The sequence below is a fragment of the Scatophagus argus genome, chromosome 2 (assembly GCF_020382885.2).
Source record: "Scatophagus argus isolate fScaArg1 chromosome 2, fScaArg1.pri, whole genome shotgun sequence".
Lineage (NCBI taxonomy): Eukaryota > Metazoa > Chordata > Actinopteri > Scatophagidae > Scatophagus > Scatophagus argus.
The window spans coordinates 8,594,903-8,613,904 of record NC_058494.1 but is presented as its reverse complement, the minus strand read 5'-3'; the positions used below and the strand labels follow the sequence as shown (position 1 = coordinate 8,613,904).

The following is a 19,002-nucleotide window of genomic DNA, read 5'->3' as shown; positions in this document are numbered from 1 at the left end:
GCAGCGGTGGAAAGTAACTCGGTATATTTACTCAAGTGATACACTGAAGTGAGTATTTTGAGCTGAGTAGTTCCATTTGAAAGCATTTTTTCTTACCTACATTAAGCAAGTTTATGAGCAGATATGAATAAGGAATTTGAGGACATTGCAAGCATTTTACCAAAAAAAATGCTTTTTTTAACTCATGAAACTGCCCAACAATGGAATAAGGAAGTTCCCCATGCTGTTTTTGTACTAATGCATCAGTAATAATAATAATAATAATGCTACAATAGCTCACCAGTACTACATTAACAGTCTGAAAGAGATGATTCTGTAACATTTTTACTTTTGATACTTCAGTATATGAAGTTGATGATATTTCTTTGTCTCTGTTTTACTTTAATATTTAAAATGTTTCTGTTATGGGATATCTTTACATACTTGTATTGCTGATTTACTTGCATAACAATCCTGAACATGTGGTCCACCGCCACAGAGAGGACAGATAATAATAATATTAATTCACTCCTACACACCTTTGTGCCTGCCTGACTCCCAGATAAGCATCAGTAGACTAAAGGTGTGTCTCTGCAGGAATCCTCTGCACACTGCATTATACTTTGCAAGTTGGCATGAGAGGGAAGCCTACATACTGCAGATTCACTGACTGTGTGGTAATTGTCAGTTTCCTCTTTCTGCAACCGTTTCACCAAACAGCTGCACCAAGCTGATACTATATCAGCCTGAAGATCACACTTGTGTCCAGCCCTCCTCTACCTACACACACATACCTACACACACACACACACATTACTGACAGCACAAGTGGTGCGCAAATGGTGAAACAGAGGAGCAAGGAAGACTGTTTAGTGGAGGTGATGGAGGAGAGAAAGAAAGAAAAAGCACTTTTATTCACTTACCTTGGTTTCTGGCACTCCTCCTGGCCTTAATACCATATGCAAACAACCATGTTACTGCAAAGGTCAGTGATTACATTGATTGAATGGAGATGACAGGTAGCATCTGGCCTACCTGTGGATAGAAATCCCATGCTGGGTTGGAGCACACACACTGTGTGTCTCTCTCTCTTTTTCTCACAAACATATACGCAGTCCAAACTTTCCACTCAGGATTATCTGCTATTGAACTGCCATCTTAGACCTTCTGCTGGTGTCAAGTTGATTGACACACAGCACATCCTCTTCACCTGAGATGGAAGAGAAGTGCTCAAAGCTGTCCCACCAACGCAAGGTAAAAGAAGTCTAATAATGAGAGGCAAATGGAAGTCTCTCCGGAAATGGCTAATCTTAACGGACAGAGGCAGGAGCAAGCGGAGAATAACCTTTTGGAATAAAAGAAGGATTACCAAGGCACTTCAGCAGCGGAGGAAAAACCATTGCACGCACAAATAAACAGCCCGAGTGCACTAAGAGCATGCGAGCCTGCAATTTAATCAAGGGACGCTGGTGTGTGTATTAGTTTAAGGAAAATAAACTAATCCTACAACAGCTAGAAATTGTTCAATTATAATGAGGACATGGCTCTTCACAAACCACCACTTTTCTTCCATCATTTTTACTTTGCCATTATGCACCTGTGTGTTGCCTGAATAGACCCACAGGCCTATCTCATTTTAACACAAAGTGGCATCTGTTAATCCAAAATTCAGCAGCCTGGAGCACAGCAATGGGCCCAAATATCGAGTAAGTTCTCCACAGACTTCAAGTCTGCTGGAGCTTCTGCAATCTCACAACATCCCCAAATTACACTTCTGTGCTAATACTATCACAATGATTCAGAACTCACCGATATTTCGTTTCTAAGCCCGCAGCACCCAGTGTTAGAAAGTAACGTTTACCCAGAGTACAAGTACCTTTATACTGTAAGCTCAATACTGAGGTAAAAAAAACATAAAAACATACTATAACAAGCTCACAAAATAGAATTTTTTCATGCAAAGATTAAATGAGTGATTCATTCTTTCTGGCTTGTGAACTCTTACAAAAAAGCTTTGTCTAGGTGGGGCCCCTTGTGACATTTCAGACATCTCTGAGTTGTTAGCAGCTCCTCTCTAAACTTCTCAGATTGTTTCATTTGATTAACTCTTAGAGACCCAAAAAGGTTGATAAAACTCAAAGACTCTGTACAGTAAATCTGTGCAGCAGAACTTTCCTTTCCCATTAATCATCTGTCAGTCCATCAGGTTTATGTTGTGATCCTCTGAAGGTGCCCCATCACCCCCCACCTGAAAACCACTGGGCTACCAAACTGCTTATAAACTGGTTCAAATTTCACCCACATAATGGTAGTATTAACGATACAATAATTTGATACATAATATCAGTCACAGCTGACATATTTCAGTACACTTACTCTCACTTTTGATACTTCAAACACATTTACCTGACAATACTTCTGAAGTATTTGGGGTGGTTTTTCTCTGTGGTGTGGCTACAGCTGAAGAGGAGAAGGCTGGAGCTGCAGAAAAATATGTGATCATACTCATGATGGTATGTCCAGCTGACAGAAAGTTTCTAAAATTGTACCGTGTTTCCTCTTTGAACAGCCGATGACAATACACCTCCAGGCCAGCGAGGGAAAACATGTTTACCTCTTGTTATTTATGGTAAATAGGTACACACATATTTTAGACAAAGAACACGATTGGAACGAAACTCAGCAGGCAGCAACATACCAGAGGAGACAAAATAAGACATGGGGAGAGTTCTGGATGAGTAAATGACACATGTAATTGTAGCACTACAGCTAATGCCATTTACCAATAAGTGAGGTGGGGCAGTTATATTTGATGTGTGAAGAGGGTAACTTGATCTTAGTAGATGTGCAAATGAGTCATGCGGTCATAGGGTGCCATCTGCAGGCCAGGGTGCATCTTAATGGGTGGTCCACCCAACTCAGAGGAAAACCTCAAACTGGAACCAAACTAAAAACAAACATGCAACACAGAACTGGGAAAGCAAATGCAGATGAAGCAATGCAAGAGGATTCAAAGCAACCGAGTAGATCCAGTGCAGAGTACTGAGAGTCAAATCAGACTCGTACTCATTTCAGGGAGAAACTGGCTATGGAACTAAAATATTTGATTCTGCTTGTTTAATATGGACTTCTGGATTGCCAAACCAACACAGTGGTTGATATGCCAGACAACAAACAAAATACACAACATTTAACAAGGGGATGAAAATATACAGACCAATACAAAATTAGGACGGACTGATGGCTGATGTAATTCTTTTACACCACAGTATTTGGGAATATATTGTTCAGTGTGTGATTCATTGTGACTTTGTTACAGCATTCCATGAAGAGCACACTGTCCATGAACGACGATCAAAAAAAGACCCAAATATAAAGTTAATAAAACATTTGTTCGATCCATATTCAGTCTTTGGTAACTATATAACACTGTTGGTCAAACAAAAACAGTTATTTGTACAAACAAAAGAAGGGTAGGTGACGATTTACACTGTGACTTCATTTTTAAAGACATTAAAGGTGTACATTAAAAGCCTGATGGTATCCCAGCAGCCATCTGCTGTGTAACATGATCCCAGGGTGGCCCACTGGATCATTACTGTTAAATAGCCCCAGATAGTCCAGAGCCCAAACACAGACAGACAACAGATTGTAAAAGCACTTTTGTTCTTCAGTGTGTATGTGCGACAGTAATCCTACATCACAACATAAGGCTATAACTGGGAGCAGCACACCCAGACACCACTGGGTCCACGGCCCACATGTATCTCAAGTGTGAATAAATAATTTGGCATTTATGCCAATTTGGATGCAATTTCAGACCAGTTGTGAGTCCCCTTTTTTATGGCTAAACAGCTGTATGATGTAAGTAAATCCCCACATGTGTACACAGTGGTGCACTTAAACCTGTAATTTACTGTGTGTGCGCCTGCCCCTGTGCACTCAGTTCTTCTTGATCCCAGGGCTGCGGGTGTTGAACAGGCTGAGCCCCGATCTGCCGTTCCCATTAGCCACTCCACTGACTGTGACTCCGGGCTGCTGAAGCACCTTGTCCAGTGTCGTTTTCTTAATGGCTGCTGGAGAGATGCGCTCCTGGTCTGCCAGAAACTGCAGCTCCCTGTGAGAGGAAGGATAAGCTGGGCATTAGATATACAGTATAACTGTAGGTGCGCGTCCAACAGCAACAGACCTTTAAGTTGTAAGCTATGAAATCAAAGTACAAAAAATGTCTACATTCTGAATATATGAACGGTAATCCAGTGAAATCCCACGGGTGGGTTCAGCTTCGTGATTTCAAGTCTTTTCTCTGCTTTAAAGCATTATAAACTAAATAAGACAATACAAATTTGTGATGGACAATTGTCATCATTTTGAGACTTTACAGACTAAACAGTAAATCGGTTGGGAAAAACCCTGGGTAAACCCCATCTTGGTGATGATGTAGAGGTGTGGTTTGCATTTACAGGTGAGACAGTCTCACCGTGTCCTAATGCAGGAGGCCTCCACTGCGTTGATCAGAAGGCTGCGGAAGCCACCACTCTCCATGACATGCAGGGCGTGGATGGTGGCACCCCCTGGTGAGCACACGTTGTCCTTCAGCTGGCTGGGGTGCTGCTCCGAGTCCAGCAACATCTTAGCTGCTCCCTGAAGAAACAGGAACACGTGAACCAATTTTTTTTTTTTTTAAAAATACACAGACATAAGGGATTTATAAGAAGGATTATTAACTTATTGTTTCCTCCTGCACAGTCATGGAGTGCTGATGCAGCAAACCATTCTGAGCTGCAGAGATGCTTTTTATAATACCACAGGGGCACATATGCATTGGAATGTGGAGTTAATCACAAACAAAAAAATAAAGAAATGAAATCTATTTTAATATACAGACAATAAAATACATGAAAGATCTCGCAGGCAGCTTGTTGGCTTACAACAGGTAAACATGACTATGCAATTATCCTGCCTTTGGCGAATGTTTCCCACAGACCAATGTGCAAAGAGACATTCAGACCAAGCGTATTCACTGTATACAACACATGACAACATCTGAAAAGACTCTCCTCCTCTTGGAGAGTTCAAAAAGAGTTAACAGTTACAGCAGAAGACCCATAAATACCACACACACAACTAAACACAACTGACCAATAGGGCTTGAGCTCCAAGTCTGACAGCCAGTCTCCTTGGCAAACCCATCTTCACTCCTCCGTCTGCAAGAGCATCCAGAGCTGTGAACGCCTGTAAGAAGACAGAGAGACAGAGAGAGACACAGACAGAGAGATAAGAGCTGCAAGTTGTACAAACCATCATATAAACAAGCAGTTTGCTTTATTAAGAACTTGAGTCAACAGACGGGTGGTTAGTCCAGCTTCTTCCTTATTATTTAACCTGCAGTCTGCAGATTACGAGGTAGAACACCAAGTTGACTCTTAAACACTGACATCCACTTAATTAAAATTTACCTCACTGCCTCCTCACAGTTAGGACAGGCAAAAATTTATGCAGACACTTTCAAGCCTAAATTTAAAAATACCTGTCTAACACTCAAGCTCTATGCAAACAGTAGATAAAACCCACAGACACAATTATTCTTAATTTCCTCAACCACTACACACCCCTGTCTGCCAAGCAGAGCATTTGACGTGACAGTTTTATAAAGCAGGAATGATTGAGATTTGAAAATACGTGCATGACAATACAAGCTGGGCTCTCTCATCTGTCTTCTAAAGGAGACGTTCATTCGAGAAAAAGCGTATCTTGACATAAAATATCTTGGAACAGATTTCACCTCTTTTCCCTGGCCACTGTTTCACTACACACCTCTACACCTCAAACCTGACGACATCTAAAGAAATATCATAAGCCACTGTTTAATTAATTTTGTCAGGAACAAATCAACAAACCCATTTAAGTAGTTCATCAAGTAAAAATACCACTGCTTACATCAAATTTAATTTAACTTATAACTTGTGGCACCGCAGCTCAACACCAGACCACATAGTCATGGCCAAAACCTTTCTCTGGGACACCTTTAACCCTGACTCTGGGTCAAACCAACAAACTTCAGATACGCCTCTTGGCGACAAACACACAGCCCTGAAGCTACTTACATAGGCTGGTCCACTGCCACTCAGCCCAGTGACAGCGTCAATGAGGTCCTCCTCCACCTCAGTGCAGAAACCCACACTGGCCATGAGCTGCTCCAGCAACTTGCCGTCCTCCACCTGAAACAACAAGGAGAGCATCCGGGTGAATTACTCAATAATGAGACACATGCACCATTAACTCATTCATAAGCCATCTCACTTGTGTTTTCCCTTCACTTTACCTCTGCATGTGTCCCAGTGGCGTACACTGTTGCCCCTTCTCTCACCACCACCGGAGTATTCGTCATACACCTCATGACTTTAGGAGCTGAGCGGTACTGAAGCAGCTTCTGTAAAATTACAGGAATAGAAACTGAGGATAGGTATGTAGAGGAGGATGGATGAAAAAACATTTTTTTGCTTGGAAGCAAAACAAAAACTGTTTAAACCCCATTTGAAACAGGGAGGATGAGAGAAAACAAATTAGGGGACTAGAAAGGATTGAGGAGAATGGGGGAAAGACTACTGTCGCTGGTTTTGACAAAAAAGCAATTACGTAAATCACAAGAGGGCTAAAACAATACCACCAAGTGCCCGCTGCAGATGGGGTCAGCAGATTAATAACTCTGGATTACACAGCCAGAGAAAGAGACAGACAGACAGACAGACAGACAGACAGACAGAAGCTGACCTTCTCTATGGAGCTGATGGTGACACCTGCTGCACAGGACACTATGAGATGACGGTCCTCGATGTCTGGACCAATCTCATCCAGAACGAAGGGGATGATGTGGGGTTTCACAGCCAGGAAGAGCACGTCGCTCTTACTGACAGTCTCTTTGTTGCTAGTTGTCAGGTTCACCCCCATTTTCTGCAGAAGAAAGGTAGAAAAGGAAATTGGCGATGATGACGAGAGGTTGCTGAGAGGCAGTGTTGTAGTCCAGTCACCAAACATCGAGTCCCAAACCAGTTTTGAGTTCCCAGTGTTAGAGTCAGAGTCAAGTCCAGTTAATGCACAAGTCCAAGTCAACAGTGCCAGTCAAGTCACAAGTCCTTAAAATTAGGGCTCAAGTCAAACTCAAGCTCGAGTCCTGGACTCGAATACTACAAGCCTGTTGAGAAGTATGGAAAAAAAAGGGAGGAAGGCAAACAGGTGTCATTACAGCAACATGCCCCTCTTGGGCAGGCCCACGCTCACACACATGCACGCTCACACAGATGTTTCCATTTCACCTCCCATCATATAGCAAAGAAGAAACTCATCTTCTCACCCTCAGCCCCAACACAGTGGGCAGGTCTGTGTCTGGGGAGCTGGCTGTAATCCTGTGCGTGGCAATCACACCTGGGAAGGGAGACAGGAGGAAGTGGAGTGTGACGTATGAGGTTGTGCAAGGTGGGAAATGACAACTCTAAGCTCAGACCTTACTGATCCTCAGAAAGAAATGTGTCACAGCAGCAGGATAAATTATTCAACATGAATACATAAATCAAAAGAAATGCAGATAAAACAAAATCTAAATCAATATATAAATGATTGGTTCATTGTGAAAATAGCTGTGCAAACATAGTAAGGAGCGTTGCTGTACAACTCTGCAGGCCTTATTAAGGCAGAGCTGTGTTAATACATCATGCCTGTGTAGCTGTGTAACTGCATTTATATTGTTATCTAACCCAAAATGAGTTCTGTATGATTTGACGTGAATGACTCTGGACTCAGCACGAGACAAAGAATGGCACAATAAAGCAAGTTGTCTCACCTGCAGCCGTGAACCCTTTCACCAGCGCGTGAGCCAGTTGGCCCGCTCCAATGAATCCAACACTCATCCTGCTCGATGATGTGGCTCCTTTGGACTGTGAAATCCTACCAGAAAGTGGTAGCAAACCGTCATGCATGTCAACCAACCAAACTTAAGAAAAATATCACACAGCAGCCCAACATGTAACACCTTTCACGATTTTTTCTGATCAGTTGTTAAGTGTTGTTACTTTGAACGAGTCTTTCCCTAAACTGAAAAGTTCAGCGACAGGCTTTGGTGATGATGAAATCTAGAGGAAAACCCTTGAGCCGGACACAGACGGAAAATGATGATGAAAACACAGCACTCACGGCAGATTCTATTTTGGGATATGAACACGTTTGCTGATTTTCAACTGTGAACTCTTACATTCAAATCAAGTTCATTTGCATGAAGAAAAAAAAACTTCCGGACCCCACAGATTCAATCTCTGGGTCAGAGTATCCAGTTTATAAAGTGTCATCTGATGACATCTTTGATTGTAAAGGTTATAACGTCATTGTTTCAAAATCACTTATTTATCACAATAAAAACTTTGTTTTACTGTTACATCCGCCTTTTAACACAAATGTCAAATGTGTGCTTAGAGCCATTTATTAATCCAGCACTGACATTAACGCTCCAGTTGATTTTGGTGATTGATTATTGCATTTCCAAGCTAGTTAGCTGGCGACCGCCTGTCCTCGGCTAGCGGCGCAGTTAGCTAGGTTTCACAACCCGAAATGAATGAGAAATACAACCATTTCATGTAGCACGGAGATAGTTACCTGTCTGTATGTTTCACCTGAGGTTCCTTGACTTGACAGATGGAGATTGAGGACGTGACCGTTATTTCCCGGAGGTACAAAAAAACTGAAAACACCACTTTTTGTGTCAACGTGGCTTCCTTTTTTTTTTACTCAACCCCTCTGTGCTCCACAACTCTAACATACAGAGAAGCTAGCCAATCACATCAGAGACACTAGCGAAATATGACCAATGAGAAACTAGATTACAGCATTGGGCGGGGTTTTACTGTCCGTCATGCCCAGTTGCATCAGTCCTCTGTGGAAAAGCGCGATGAAGCTACCGGGAAAAATGTGGGTCAAATGTAAGTCCTGTGAAATGTAAAGTAGGTTATGTTTATGTTGGCTACAGTGAGCACTGACAGTTTCTATTCAGACCCTGTATGACTGATTCAACACAAACAGAATGGACTTTCAGTGGGCATGTTTGTTTGTATTCTATGAAAAGTGCTTCTTTCAGTACATACTGTCTACATGGTATCATTGCAAAACCTTCATATTAATCATGGCTACATTTACAACAAATAAGATGTCCACATAATGTCACTTACAGATCTCATCCAGCCCAGTTGTTAATTTCATGCTGTCCTCTTCCTTTATAATGGACAACTATAGCTGCAACCACGTACGCATCAAATTAAAGTGTTTACACAACAAAACTGAGATTTGGGAGATTTTAAGGAATGCTTGTATGCATGTTCTATGCGTGTGTGCAGTATGAAAGGCTCCATCTTACATTCAACTGTGTGACCCTGGGTTGTAAATAACAACTAGCATATCTTAATGCCACGATAGCAATCAAAAGGATGCAATCAATGCATCATCAGTGGAAGCAAGATCCTCTGGATATAAGATCAAATATATTACTCTTACTCTGAAGATTTGATTGATTATTTGACTGATTAATTACTTCATCCTTTCATCTTTAAAATGTCAGTCAGTACTAAAGATTGTCCATCACAAATTTCCAGAGCTAAAGGCAACTTCTTTTAAATTGTAGCCTGTATTTGGTGCGACCAACACTCCATTACACTCCAAAATATTTGGCATTTTGGCTTGGAAAATGACTCAAGTGATTAATTGCATGTTTAAACAGTTGCCAGTTAATTTTTTGCCAACTGACTCATCAACTGACTAACTATTTCAGCTCTAGTGTCCACACAAAGTAATCTTATTTGCAATGGCATTTACCTAAACCTTAATTTAAATTTACTTTTATGATTTTTCTGGAAAAATACAGTAAAAACTTCTAGATGTGATTTATATCCTGTAGGTGTGGATTTTGTGATATACCTGAAATGAATACCTTTTTTATGTCATTTATTACCGGAGGCAATTTGTCACATTTTCACATCCCGACAGAAACATACTTACAATACAAAAATTATTTTCGTTTCATACAAATGAAGTGCGTTTTGAAGATGACTCACAAAAACACTTGAAGGTACCAGAAGTGGCTTGTGAGATTTGAAGGAAGTGAATTTGAATGAAGGATTGTTATTCTAACAGGAGACCATGCTTCTTCCTCTCCCCTTAGATTTATTAGAATTTGAAATAGAGCAGAACTGGATGTCGTGTACACTAATGAGCTATTGCCATTCGAATACAGTTTGGCTGCCTCTCCCTTGGTGCTTCACCAGTGCATATTCTCAAAATTAGCCATGAACTTGGCCTGTATCTGCCAGTTCGATGTTAAAACCTCCAGTTAACATATTTTAATAGGACTGTCTATCTGCCGGTCTCTTCCTCCCCGTGTTTCTCATGCCATGCCATACCATGCTGGACTAAATTTACACTTCACAAGGGATACTGTATGTCTCCTTTGAGGGCCTTCATTCCGTATATTTTCTTGCAGTACTGCTGGACAGAAATGCAGACTGAGGGATTGCGTATGCTGCTGTCTATATATAAAGCAGAATGCCTGGCGCTCCAACAGCACCAGCTGTTAGTATACTCGTCCCCTACAGTGAGATGCAGAACCTAACTATAATGCATATTGGGGGAAACATCCCGTTTAATATTCAAATGTGTTCAAAATGGCAGTGGCTCTGATTTTCTTTATACCTTTTTTTTATCATTATTATGGCCCTACAAATACTGTCAGAAGAAAAGGTATTTAGTTGAACCGTGACAGATTTTCTCTTCTGGTGTGTGTGTTCCTTCTCAGAATAAAACAATATGCTGATTCATTCCCTTCTGATGACGTAAAGTGCATAATAATAACAGATGGAATTGTGTGTGAGCGGTTAAGTGTCCCCTACCCCTTGTTGCAATCAGTTTGTGGAATAACTACCCACAAAGCTGTACACCAAACCTAATCTCAAACAAGCTGAACATTTCGTTGACATATCCCTGCACCTCTGCTTCTCAGTCACACACACACACAAAGTTAATTTACCACTGTCTGCCTCTGTGCTATCTAGCACTCAGACTCGGCATGAGTGCTGAGGCGTAACAACACTCATTCGGTCTTTCTTTTTTTACAAAAGCCCAAGAGATTTATTAAAAATACCACAGTGCACATCTCTGTTTTTTCCCTTTTTCTTTTCAGCATACAGCAACAAGCCAACAAGTAGATCTAGGTGAAGTGTTTGCAGCAATTTGTTGCTTGCAGTGATTGGAGCCCAGAGGTGTGAATGCGTGTGTGTGTGTGTGTGTGTGCGCGCACTTAGATGCAAGAGAGAAAGAGAAAAGTAGCTTGTTGAGTGCGAGAAGATGTGCATATTTAATATCACAGGCAGACAGAAAATCTTTCCCATGTGTGCACACGTCTCGCTCTTGCAGTATAAGATAAGAATGAGTGACAAGAAGGAGTCCAAGACAAGAATGAATGCAAATGAATACAAAGGAAACGACAGCAGAGAAGTGAAGGCATCCAGTGTAATGTCAAGTATCATTTTTATGTAAAATCCCAGAACTAATAAAGGATTTCCCTGAGCACATCAAGAAATCTCACAGACACATCAGGATGAAAATCCCCAAAGAACGTGAAGAACTGTGCAATATGGTACACTTCATTTGGATTTCTCAGTTCAGCAGGTATTAAAGCAACAATACAATTACCCAGTTAGATAACAGAATTTTTTTTTCTTTTTTCATAAAGGTGTTGAGGTAGTCAGAAGGTCACAGCAGGATGTTTGTTGACTGTGCTCTTTTTTGTTGTTTCACTGACATTCATCAACAAGGTGACATGAGCACTGAAAGGTTGCCACGCTGGTCGTCTGGGCATTTTGACCTTTTTGAAATTAATGTGATGGAGGGGCTGTGCTTTACTACTGGGAGACAACAAAATCCTGGGAATAAAACAATCCAGTCTGCCTTACATTTCTGTCTTGTGTTTTATGAAGCTATTTATCAGTGTATTCTTCCATTCATCCATCCATTATCTATACAGCTTATCCATCAGGGTCTTTTGGGGGTGGCGCTTACTGGAGCCTGTCCCAGCTGAGTACGGGCTAGACCCTGGATTGGTTGCCAGTCAATTGCAGGGCTGACACACATGCACACCTAGGGGCAGCGTACTGCAGGTGGGAGCCAGAGTAATTGAAAAAAACCCACAAAGGGGCCCAGGCCTGGACTGGAACCCGAAACCCTCTTGAGGCGACAGTGCTAACCATCGCACCGCTGTGCTGCCCAGACAAAAACCATGTTCTTGTGAAATATTGTAATGAATTAATCAGATTATATCACCTGCCAAAAATGTCTGATAACATAACTGATAAAAACACACTAATAGTAATATATAGCAATATAATAATAGCGTATATATAGTGTATATAATGATATATACATATAATATAATTATAGTACAGCAAGACAAAACTAAACTATAACTTATTATTCAAATTATTATTAGAAATTATATATTTTAAATCCTACACTGATATATATTGGTATACTGGTATATTTAGGCATCCAAAATACAAAAAAGTGTCTAATAAAACTTGATGTTGCGTTTTATTTAATGTGGTAATAATTTGAGCGTCGATGTTGAGGAATTATAGCAGCTAATAGGTTTGTATACTCGTCATTATGATGTTACTGTGAGCGCTTCCATAGTGAGCACACACTCTTTTGTGTGCAGTAGCTTCCTACTGGATGCCAAAGCTATGGGAGCTGGCATAGATTCAAATCCTGTGAGACCAAAGATTTAGACCTCAACAATGTTCCACACAACATTTGGCAAAACAAGAGCCAAGAGCTACAGGGGCAAGCTGACATCAGCAACATGCGCCATCCGAGATTAGTCACGACAGCCAGCCAGCAGTCCCCTGTCCCTCCATGTCCCCCCGGCTGGAGAGTCAGGAAGGGACAGTTATGATGGACACCTGTCGCAGCACATCTCTGTCAGAAGAGTTCATACACCATAGGCATTGTGTGTGTGTGTGTGTGTGTGAGTGTGAGAGTGGAAACACAGCTATGTTTAAGACAGAGGCCCACAGGGAGCAAGAGGTAAAATGAGTGCCCAACACTGAACAGCTGTTAAATGGGGCTCTGCAGAGGAACAGGGAGTACACAGGGCTTAATGGAGCTACAGACTACTCTCTGGCAACACTGTCTGTCGCTTTCAGTGGTAGATTTCTCTTGGTTCGGACATATTCCGCCAATGCTTGATCCTAATTTGGAAATATTCATCAGGATGAGAGTGCAAGTTTACAGTGTTACTCCCAGACTGCCTGAAATAATTCTGCATCATTTATTTGATTTATTTATATTTTATGAAAATGCCTTCAAAAACAAAAAAACAAACGCACACACACACACTTACATAAAAATGTTAGTTCAACGACACAACATTATTTATTGCTGCAAAAAATCACCACCAGTTTAAATAAACCCCCTCAGCTGTTCATCCGTTCCCTCTGTCATGCTCCTCACTTGTATTTACTTGTTAATTTGCAGAAATTGGCACAGTGTCTGAACTTGCAAATGTCTGAGACACACAGTGACGTTTTCTGTGGTCTTACACAGATTTGGATACAAGAGCAGCCAACTGGTGCTGGATTTGCTGCTGAGCACCAAGACGGTTTTGCTTTTACGTATGTGGCACAGTGGCTTCTCGAGGACTTAATATAATACATCCATAGCACTCACAGATGTGACAGGGAAAGACATTGATCCTGGATTAGAGAGATGAGATTCAACGAGGTGACCAAAGCAGAGAGGAGTGATGGAGGAGGGGGTGAATAGTATGATGTGTGAGAGAGAAATGAAGGGAGGGAAGGAAGGTGAAAATCTGGAGAGACACAGTTAGGGAGGAGAGTTTGAGAGAGAAATCTTAATTAAGGGAACAGAAGGAGGACAAGGAGAGACAGCCAGATGTCTTCTTCTGTTTTAGATTTGTGGAACAAGAAAATAAAAGTGCTGACAGAGAGGATGGCAGCCAGAAAGGCCTCCTCCTCCTCCTCTCCTCTTTTACCCCCAGAGTACGCAGGGACAGAGGGGTATAAATTTACACTACATAGCAAATGAACAACTGAGGATGGGTCAGAGACTGTGAATAATGAACTTTTGTCGGGTTATACACTCAGACTGACGAGACATAAAAATGATAACATGAATTGGTTCAAGTGACGAAGGTGACCGAGAAGAGATGATAAAGGGGAGGGAGCAAAAGAGGGCGGCAAATACAAAATATTCTACAGGCTAAACTCTTAATTGTCTTTCACACACCCCATTGAAGATCATTGAAGTAATTAATCATTTGAACAACACTGGTTCTTGTGTGGCATTCGGCTGGACAAACCATAGCATCGCCCGACTTACTGTGAGGGATATGGAGCAACATAGCCCCATTAATGTTGGTTCACCATTTACAGGCACAGCCCAGACAAGACAGGTTATGTTGCATATGAATACAACATGTTGAAACATGGCCAAATTATTCAGTAATTTTATTTATGTAATGCCACAGAGGTAGAAGAATTCTATAATAAAGACAACAACAAGACAGAACTGTGTTGTGTGAAGCTTATTTAGACCATATATTTTTATTTTCTAGCGTGTAAAATTATGCTAACAATAATAAAAATAAATAAGGTGAAAGTGAAAAACGCATGTCTAACAATGTACCAGTATGTGTGTTTGGAGACTTGCAACTAACCAGAAGTTTGTTTGAGTCTTTAGTGAAAATGTACAAACATTCCCAGGTCAGGCTGACAATGTTCAAATTGTGCAACGGTGAATATTGTGTGTTTTTAAACGAGCAGCAGGTCAGCTTAACAGTGCAGCTGGATGAAATTAACCCTATTTAAAAAAAAAATAAAAAAAATCACAGAGTGAAGGAAGCATTTCATAGTGAGGTTTTAAAGACCCCAGCCTCTTATAAACACTGTCTCACAGCTTCAATATGTGTGCAGACAGCTCATGTTTATTTTTGGCAGCCTGGGCAATGTGCGTCGATCACTGGTGTGGGGTTTGCAGATGACAGGAATGCCACAGATGCCAATGCCAGATTTACTATTTATATTCACGACTTTTATGCATTATTGGAGCTGAAATACAAGCAGGAAGTAAGTTTGTATGTGTGTTATGCTGCAGGTCAAGAAGAGTGGAGTGTCTCACTTTCTGGGGATTTAGTCAGACATACCAGTGGGCCCTGGCTGCTTGGGTGAGGCTGGCTGCTGTGCCAAAGTCTCTCAAAGGGATGGGGAAGAGATGGGGTGTCACCTCGGTGGGGTGTGGCAGAGGGGTCATAGTGGCAACATTCCTTGTCTACATTCCACAGTACTTTCACATTTAACTTGGGGTGTCTGCGTGCCTCAGCAGCAGACCACGAGCAGCACGAGTGATGTTAAAGGCCTGGGATCTTTAACTCACATCCATCTTTCGCCCTCAATAGTTTTTGTGTCTTTAAATATCAAATAAATGCCCAAAGATAATCATAAACAATGAAGCACATAAATAACTTGTTAAACCAGTGATGCAAAATACGTGTCCATCTGATGCTACACTCGTGAGTTAGAGGGCCTGTGTGAGGCCACAAGTCGTACCCTCTGGGAGTAGATCAGGTCGGCCACATACAGTCCAAAGTTGACGAAGGAGAACACAGCCACCACGACCTTGCTGTCCCATGGGCACTTCCCCTGAGGGCATGATGAGGGTCTCCATGGAGAGCCGTATTTTGTGTCAAAGCAGAACACCGGCCACACCACTGAAGCGCTCAGGTAGAGCAGAACTTCCAGGAGGGTGCACACAACCACGAAGCGGTCAAAGGACATGCAGCATACAGCCTTGGTCCGGCCACGCACAGTCATTATGACCACCACGGCAGTCAGAGCAAAGCAGAAGGCATAAACGACAACACAGTAGATTGTGGCAACGTAACGGTAATACTCGCTCCTGTTGGCCAGAGCTCCAAAGATGATGCAAGCAACAAAGCCCTGAACAACTTTGAGGAGGCCAGAGACGGTGGCCATGTAGCCCACAACAACCTGGCCTGGCCTGGCTCGGCACAAGGCCACTTCAGCCCCATAGGCCAGAGTGCCCAGGATGGAGCAGACGGTCACAGCGATGCGGAAATTTCGGACATCACAGCCGGCGTAGGGGCACTCGGATTGGACGAAGAAGAGCGGGTAGATGACAGAGGCTGTCACATACCTGCAGGAGAAGACAGCAAAACACAAGTGTAGATATGATGTTTTTAAACCAGGGGAACAGATATTCTGGAGTGTCATAGTGAGGTGGAGACAAACACGGGCTGAAATACTTTTTCTTATTCTGGTGACAAAATAATCTCAAAGACCAAAGTTTTCAGCCTTTCAGTCAGTGAACAATAAATGTAACCTGTACTGGTAGAGTTTTTTGCCTCTTGGGGCAGCACAATAAGCTGTGTATACAACACTGATGTATTGTTACTTTAGAAAGTTGGTTTGGTGAAGTTGTTAGCTGACAGTTTATTCACTGCTACATACTATTCTTCAGCATTACAATAAACATGTTATTTACATAGATGATTAAAAGCTGAGTTAGATCAGAGTCCGATGATTAAATCGTCAAAAACTCTTTGCAGCCTGTATGAATTTTCATGCAGTGCTGGAGGTGTTCAGGGATAAGATGAAAGTGCAACCTTCCCATAATTCTTAGGCGCACCCTGGTTACACCTACACTTGTTTGTTTGACACAAAGTAAACAAAAGATGAGGAAGCAGAGCCACAAGCCTGGTTTTGTTCAAACATCAGGACCATGAACAGAGTTACACCTGAATGTTTAACTTACATGAGAGTCGCAAAGGCAGCACACGTGACTGTCAGGTTGTCCCAGGATACTGGCAGGCAGCTGTAGAGACGAGTAGCGTCCAGGAAAAACACCACAACTGACATGGCGAAGCAGAAGCACCACGCCGCCATACAGAACACACCATGTGAACCACTGAAGCCAGCACTGTGGGTTACCATGGCAATCACAGCGCAACCCATAGCTAACTGGCAGAGGCGGGCAGCTCCCAGAGGTGAGCAGAGGGCCCTCTTGTTGAGGAATGGACCACCCTGTGAATCCATGACTGGATGAGGTTGGAAGATTCTGGATGTTCAGTAGTTACGCAGTAGAGGATGATGTGGAGTTTAAGGTCTGAACAGTTCAAAGTTTTAGCTGAAGTTTCAAAAAGTCCCAAAAAAACAAAAACTAAGGAGCGTCCTGGTACAAAAATGTGATTGTGGCATCCAAGTCCAACCTGGGGTCCTTCTCATTCCAGCATCGTGATGATGTCTATCAAAGGAAAGCATGAAAGTTCAAATGCTTTTAAAACAATAATACAGTCTTTGCCCTGCGTGATGTTACCTCACTCCTCTCATGCAGCAGTCTCTCTCTCTGCACACTCTTCATGCACTTTTTACTTAGCTGCCTCCAACGCCAGAGCTTCCTCCCTGACAAACAAATGTCTCAACTACTGTCACAATGTAGAAACTTGCAGCGCTCTTGATGAACATGAGTCAGTGTATCTGGATGCTCAAATGTTTTATTGTGCTATTACTGCCTTGTGTGGGATGTGTAGGTTTTGGGTGCATTACTTTGTCCTCAGCCATGCTGTGTCATACTCCCTTCTCTCTGCTACATTTATAAACCTGGTGGGGACTTTCTGAAAGTCTGAATTTATATGCAGGTGAATCAAAGCATTTCACTGACATATATGACAAGTGCTGTCTTTGAGAGCCTTTGCAAGAGCTCAAGCACACACACTCACCTTTCTGCTGAGAGATCTCACTGACTCATCATTCACAAATATCCAGACTCGGCTGACTCAGCACTGTACACCCAGCAAAGCAACAAAAACTGGTTTAAAGTCCTGCTGACTGTCGTTACTCGAGTTGGGTCTTCTAGCTACAAAGCCACAGCAGAACATGGTCAAGTCCAACCCTTCAGCTGAAACGGTCCAGTCCAGACTCAGAATCTCCGGGTGAACCTTGTCGGATATGTTTGTTTTGTCATCTGTTGCTGCGAACACTCATAGTGGGAAACCACGTGGCCACAAGAGATAAAGACACCATCTGCTCACCTGAAATGTCAACGTCAACTGTCATCTTCTTACGTTCTCTCCGTCACACACTCTTCCTCTCACACTTTCTCCTTCCTCACTGTCCCTCGCTGTGCTGTGAGGAGGGGGTGCTGCCCGCTCAGTCAGACCAGAATGGAAGTTATTTAGGGTTGGGCCATCACCACATGAGTGTCAGAGGGATGTGTGCATGTGGTGGGGTGTGGAGTCGGGCTGTGCAGACTCATTACAGACCCTGTGGAATGAGGTGAGATAAATGACCCCACAATGTCAAGATATGTACAGAACGGGACCAATACATGACAGTCAGACAACTTTTAAAAAGCTAGCAGTGGAGAAGTGACAGGACCAGAGAGTGATAACATCTGAGCAATGAAAATGCTGAACTGAAAGGCTTTCCGGCCCATAAATCACACTTTGCTCTCATCACACTTACACTGTTTTTCTTCACCACATTGTCAGCCTTTTCAAAGGCTTTTGTGGGTTTTTTTTAAACCTTTATTTCATCCTGAGTGAAGTCTCTTTGAGATCAAAAATATTTTTGTCAAGAGAGTCCAGGAAAAGAAAGACATCGTTACATGCTGATAACGTGCTGATATCCTCCAGCATCAATCTGATCACCACCTCAGACTACATGAACAACCCTCTTAACCAACACAAGCGTTAACAATTCATTCACAAGAGGCCCTCTCATCTCCAGTGTTCAATATTACATAAACAACTCATTTATATGTCATGAAATAAATACAATAAAAATGACCTTTTATTATAATAAACAAAATGCTTTTAAAATATTATATAAAAATGAACATTTTATTAATGTGATTATTTAAGCCATCACGTCATAACGTAATTTTAATATTCACTCT

The 19,002-nt window shown here is 42.0% G+C and overlaps 2 protein-coding genes across 3 annotated transcripts; both read right to left on the bottom strand.

The window, feature by feature from the left end:
• Window positions 1-3,081: 3,081 nt before the first annotated feature.
• pycr1b (pyrroline-5-carboxylate reductase 1b) lies at window positions 3,082-8,784 on the bottom strand. Of its 2 annotated transcripts, none has more exons than XM_046405835.1 (9): window positions 8,626-8,784; window positions 7,820-7,923; window positions 7,334-7,404; window positions 6,754-6,933; window positions 6,305-6,412; window positions 6,087-6,200; window positions 5,122-5,214; window positions 4,460-4,623; window positions 3,082-4,096 (listed from the first exon to the last, which is right to left on the bottom strand). In XM_046405835.1, exons 2-9 carry the CDS (start codon window positions 7,884-7,886, stop codon window positions 3,922-3,924), a joined length of 972 nt encoding a protein of 323 aa, XP_046261791.1. In that variant the 5' UTR covers window positions 7,887-7,923; window positions 8,626-8,784; the 3' UTR covers window positions 3,082-3,921. The 2 variants fall into 2 exon arrangements, with proteins under 2 accessions (XP_046261791.1, XP_046261783.1); XM_046405827.1 differs by having other exon boundaries at window positions 7,820-7,913.
• A 4,593-nt stretch (window positions 8,785-13,377) lies between these two features.
• Window positions 13,378-18,287, bottom strand: LOC124067983 (myeloid-associated differentiation marker-like protein 2). The gene is made up of 3 exons (XM_046405814.1): window positions 17,825-18,287; window positions 16,861-17,349; window positions 13,378-16,242 (listed from the first exon to the last, which is right to left on the bottom strand). The coding sequence occupies exons 2-3, from the start codon at window positions 17,139-17,141 to the stop codon at window positions 15,591-15,593; spliced, it is 933 nt and encodes a 310-aa protein (XP_046261770.1). The 5' UTR covers window positions 17,142-17,349; window positions 17,825-18,287; the 3' UTR covers window positions 13,378-15,590.
• Window positions 18,288-19,002: the final 715 nt, after the last annotated feature.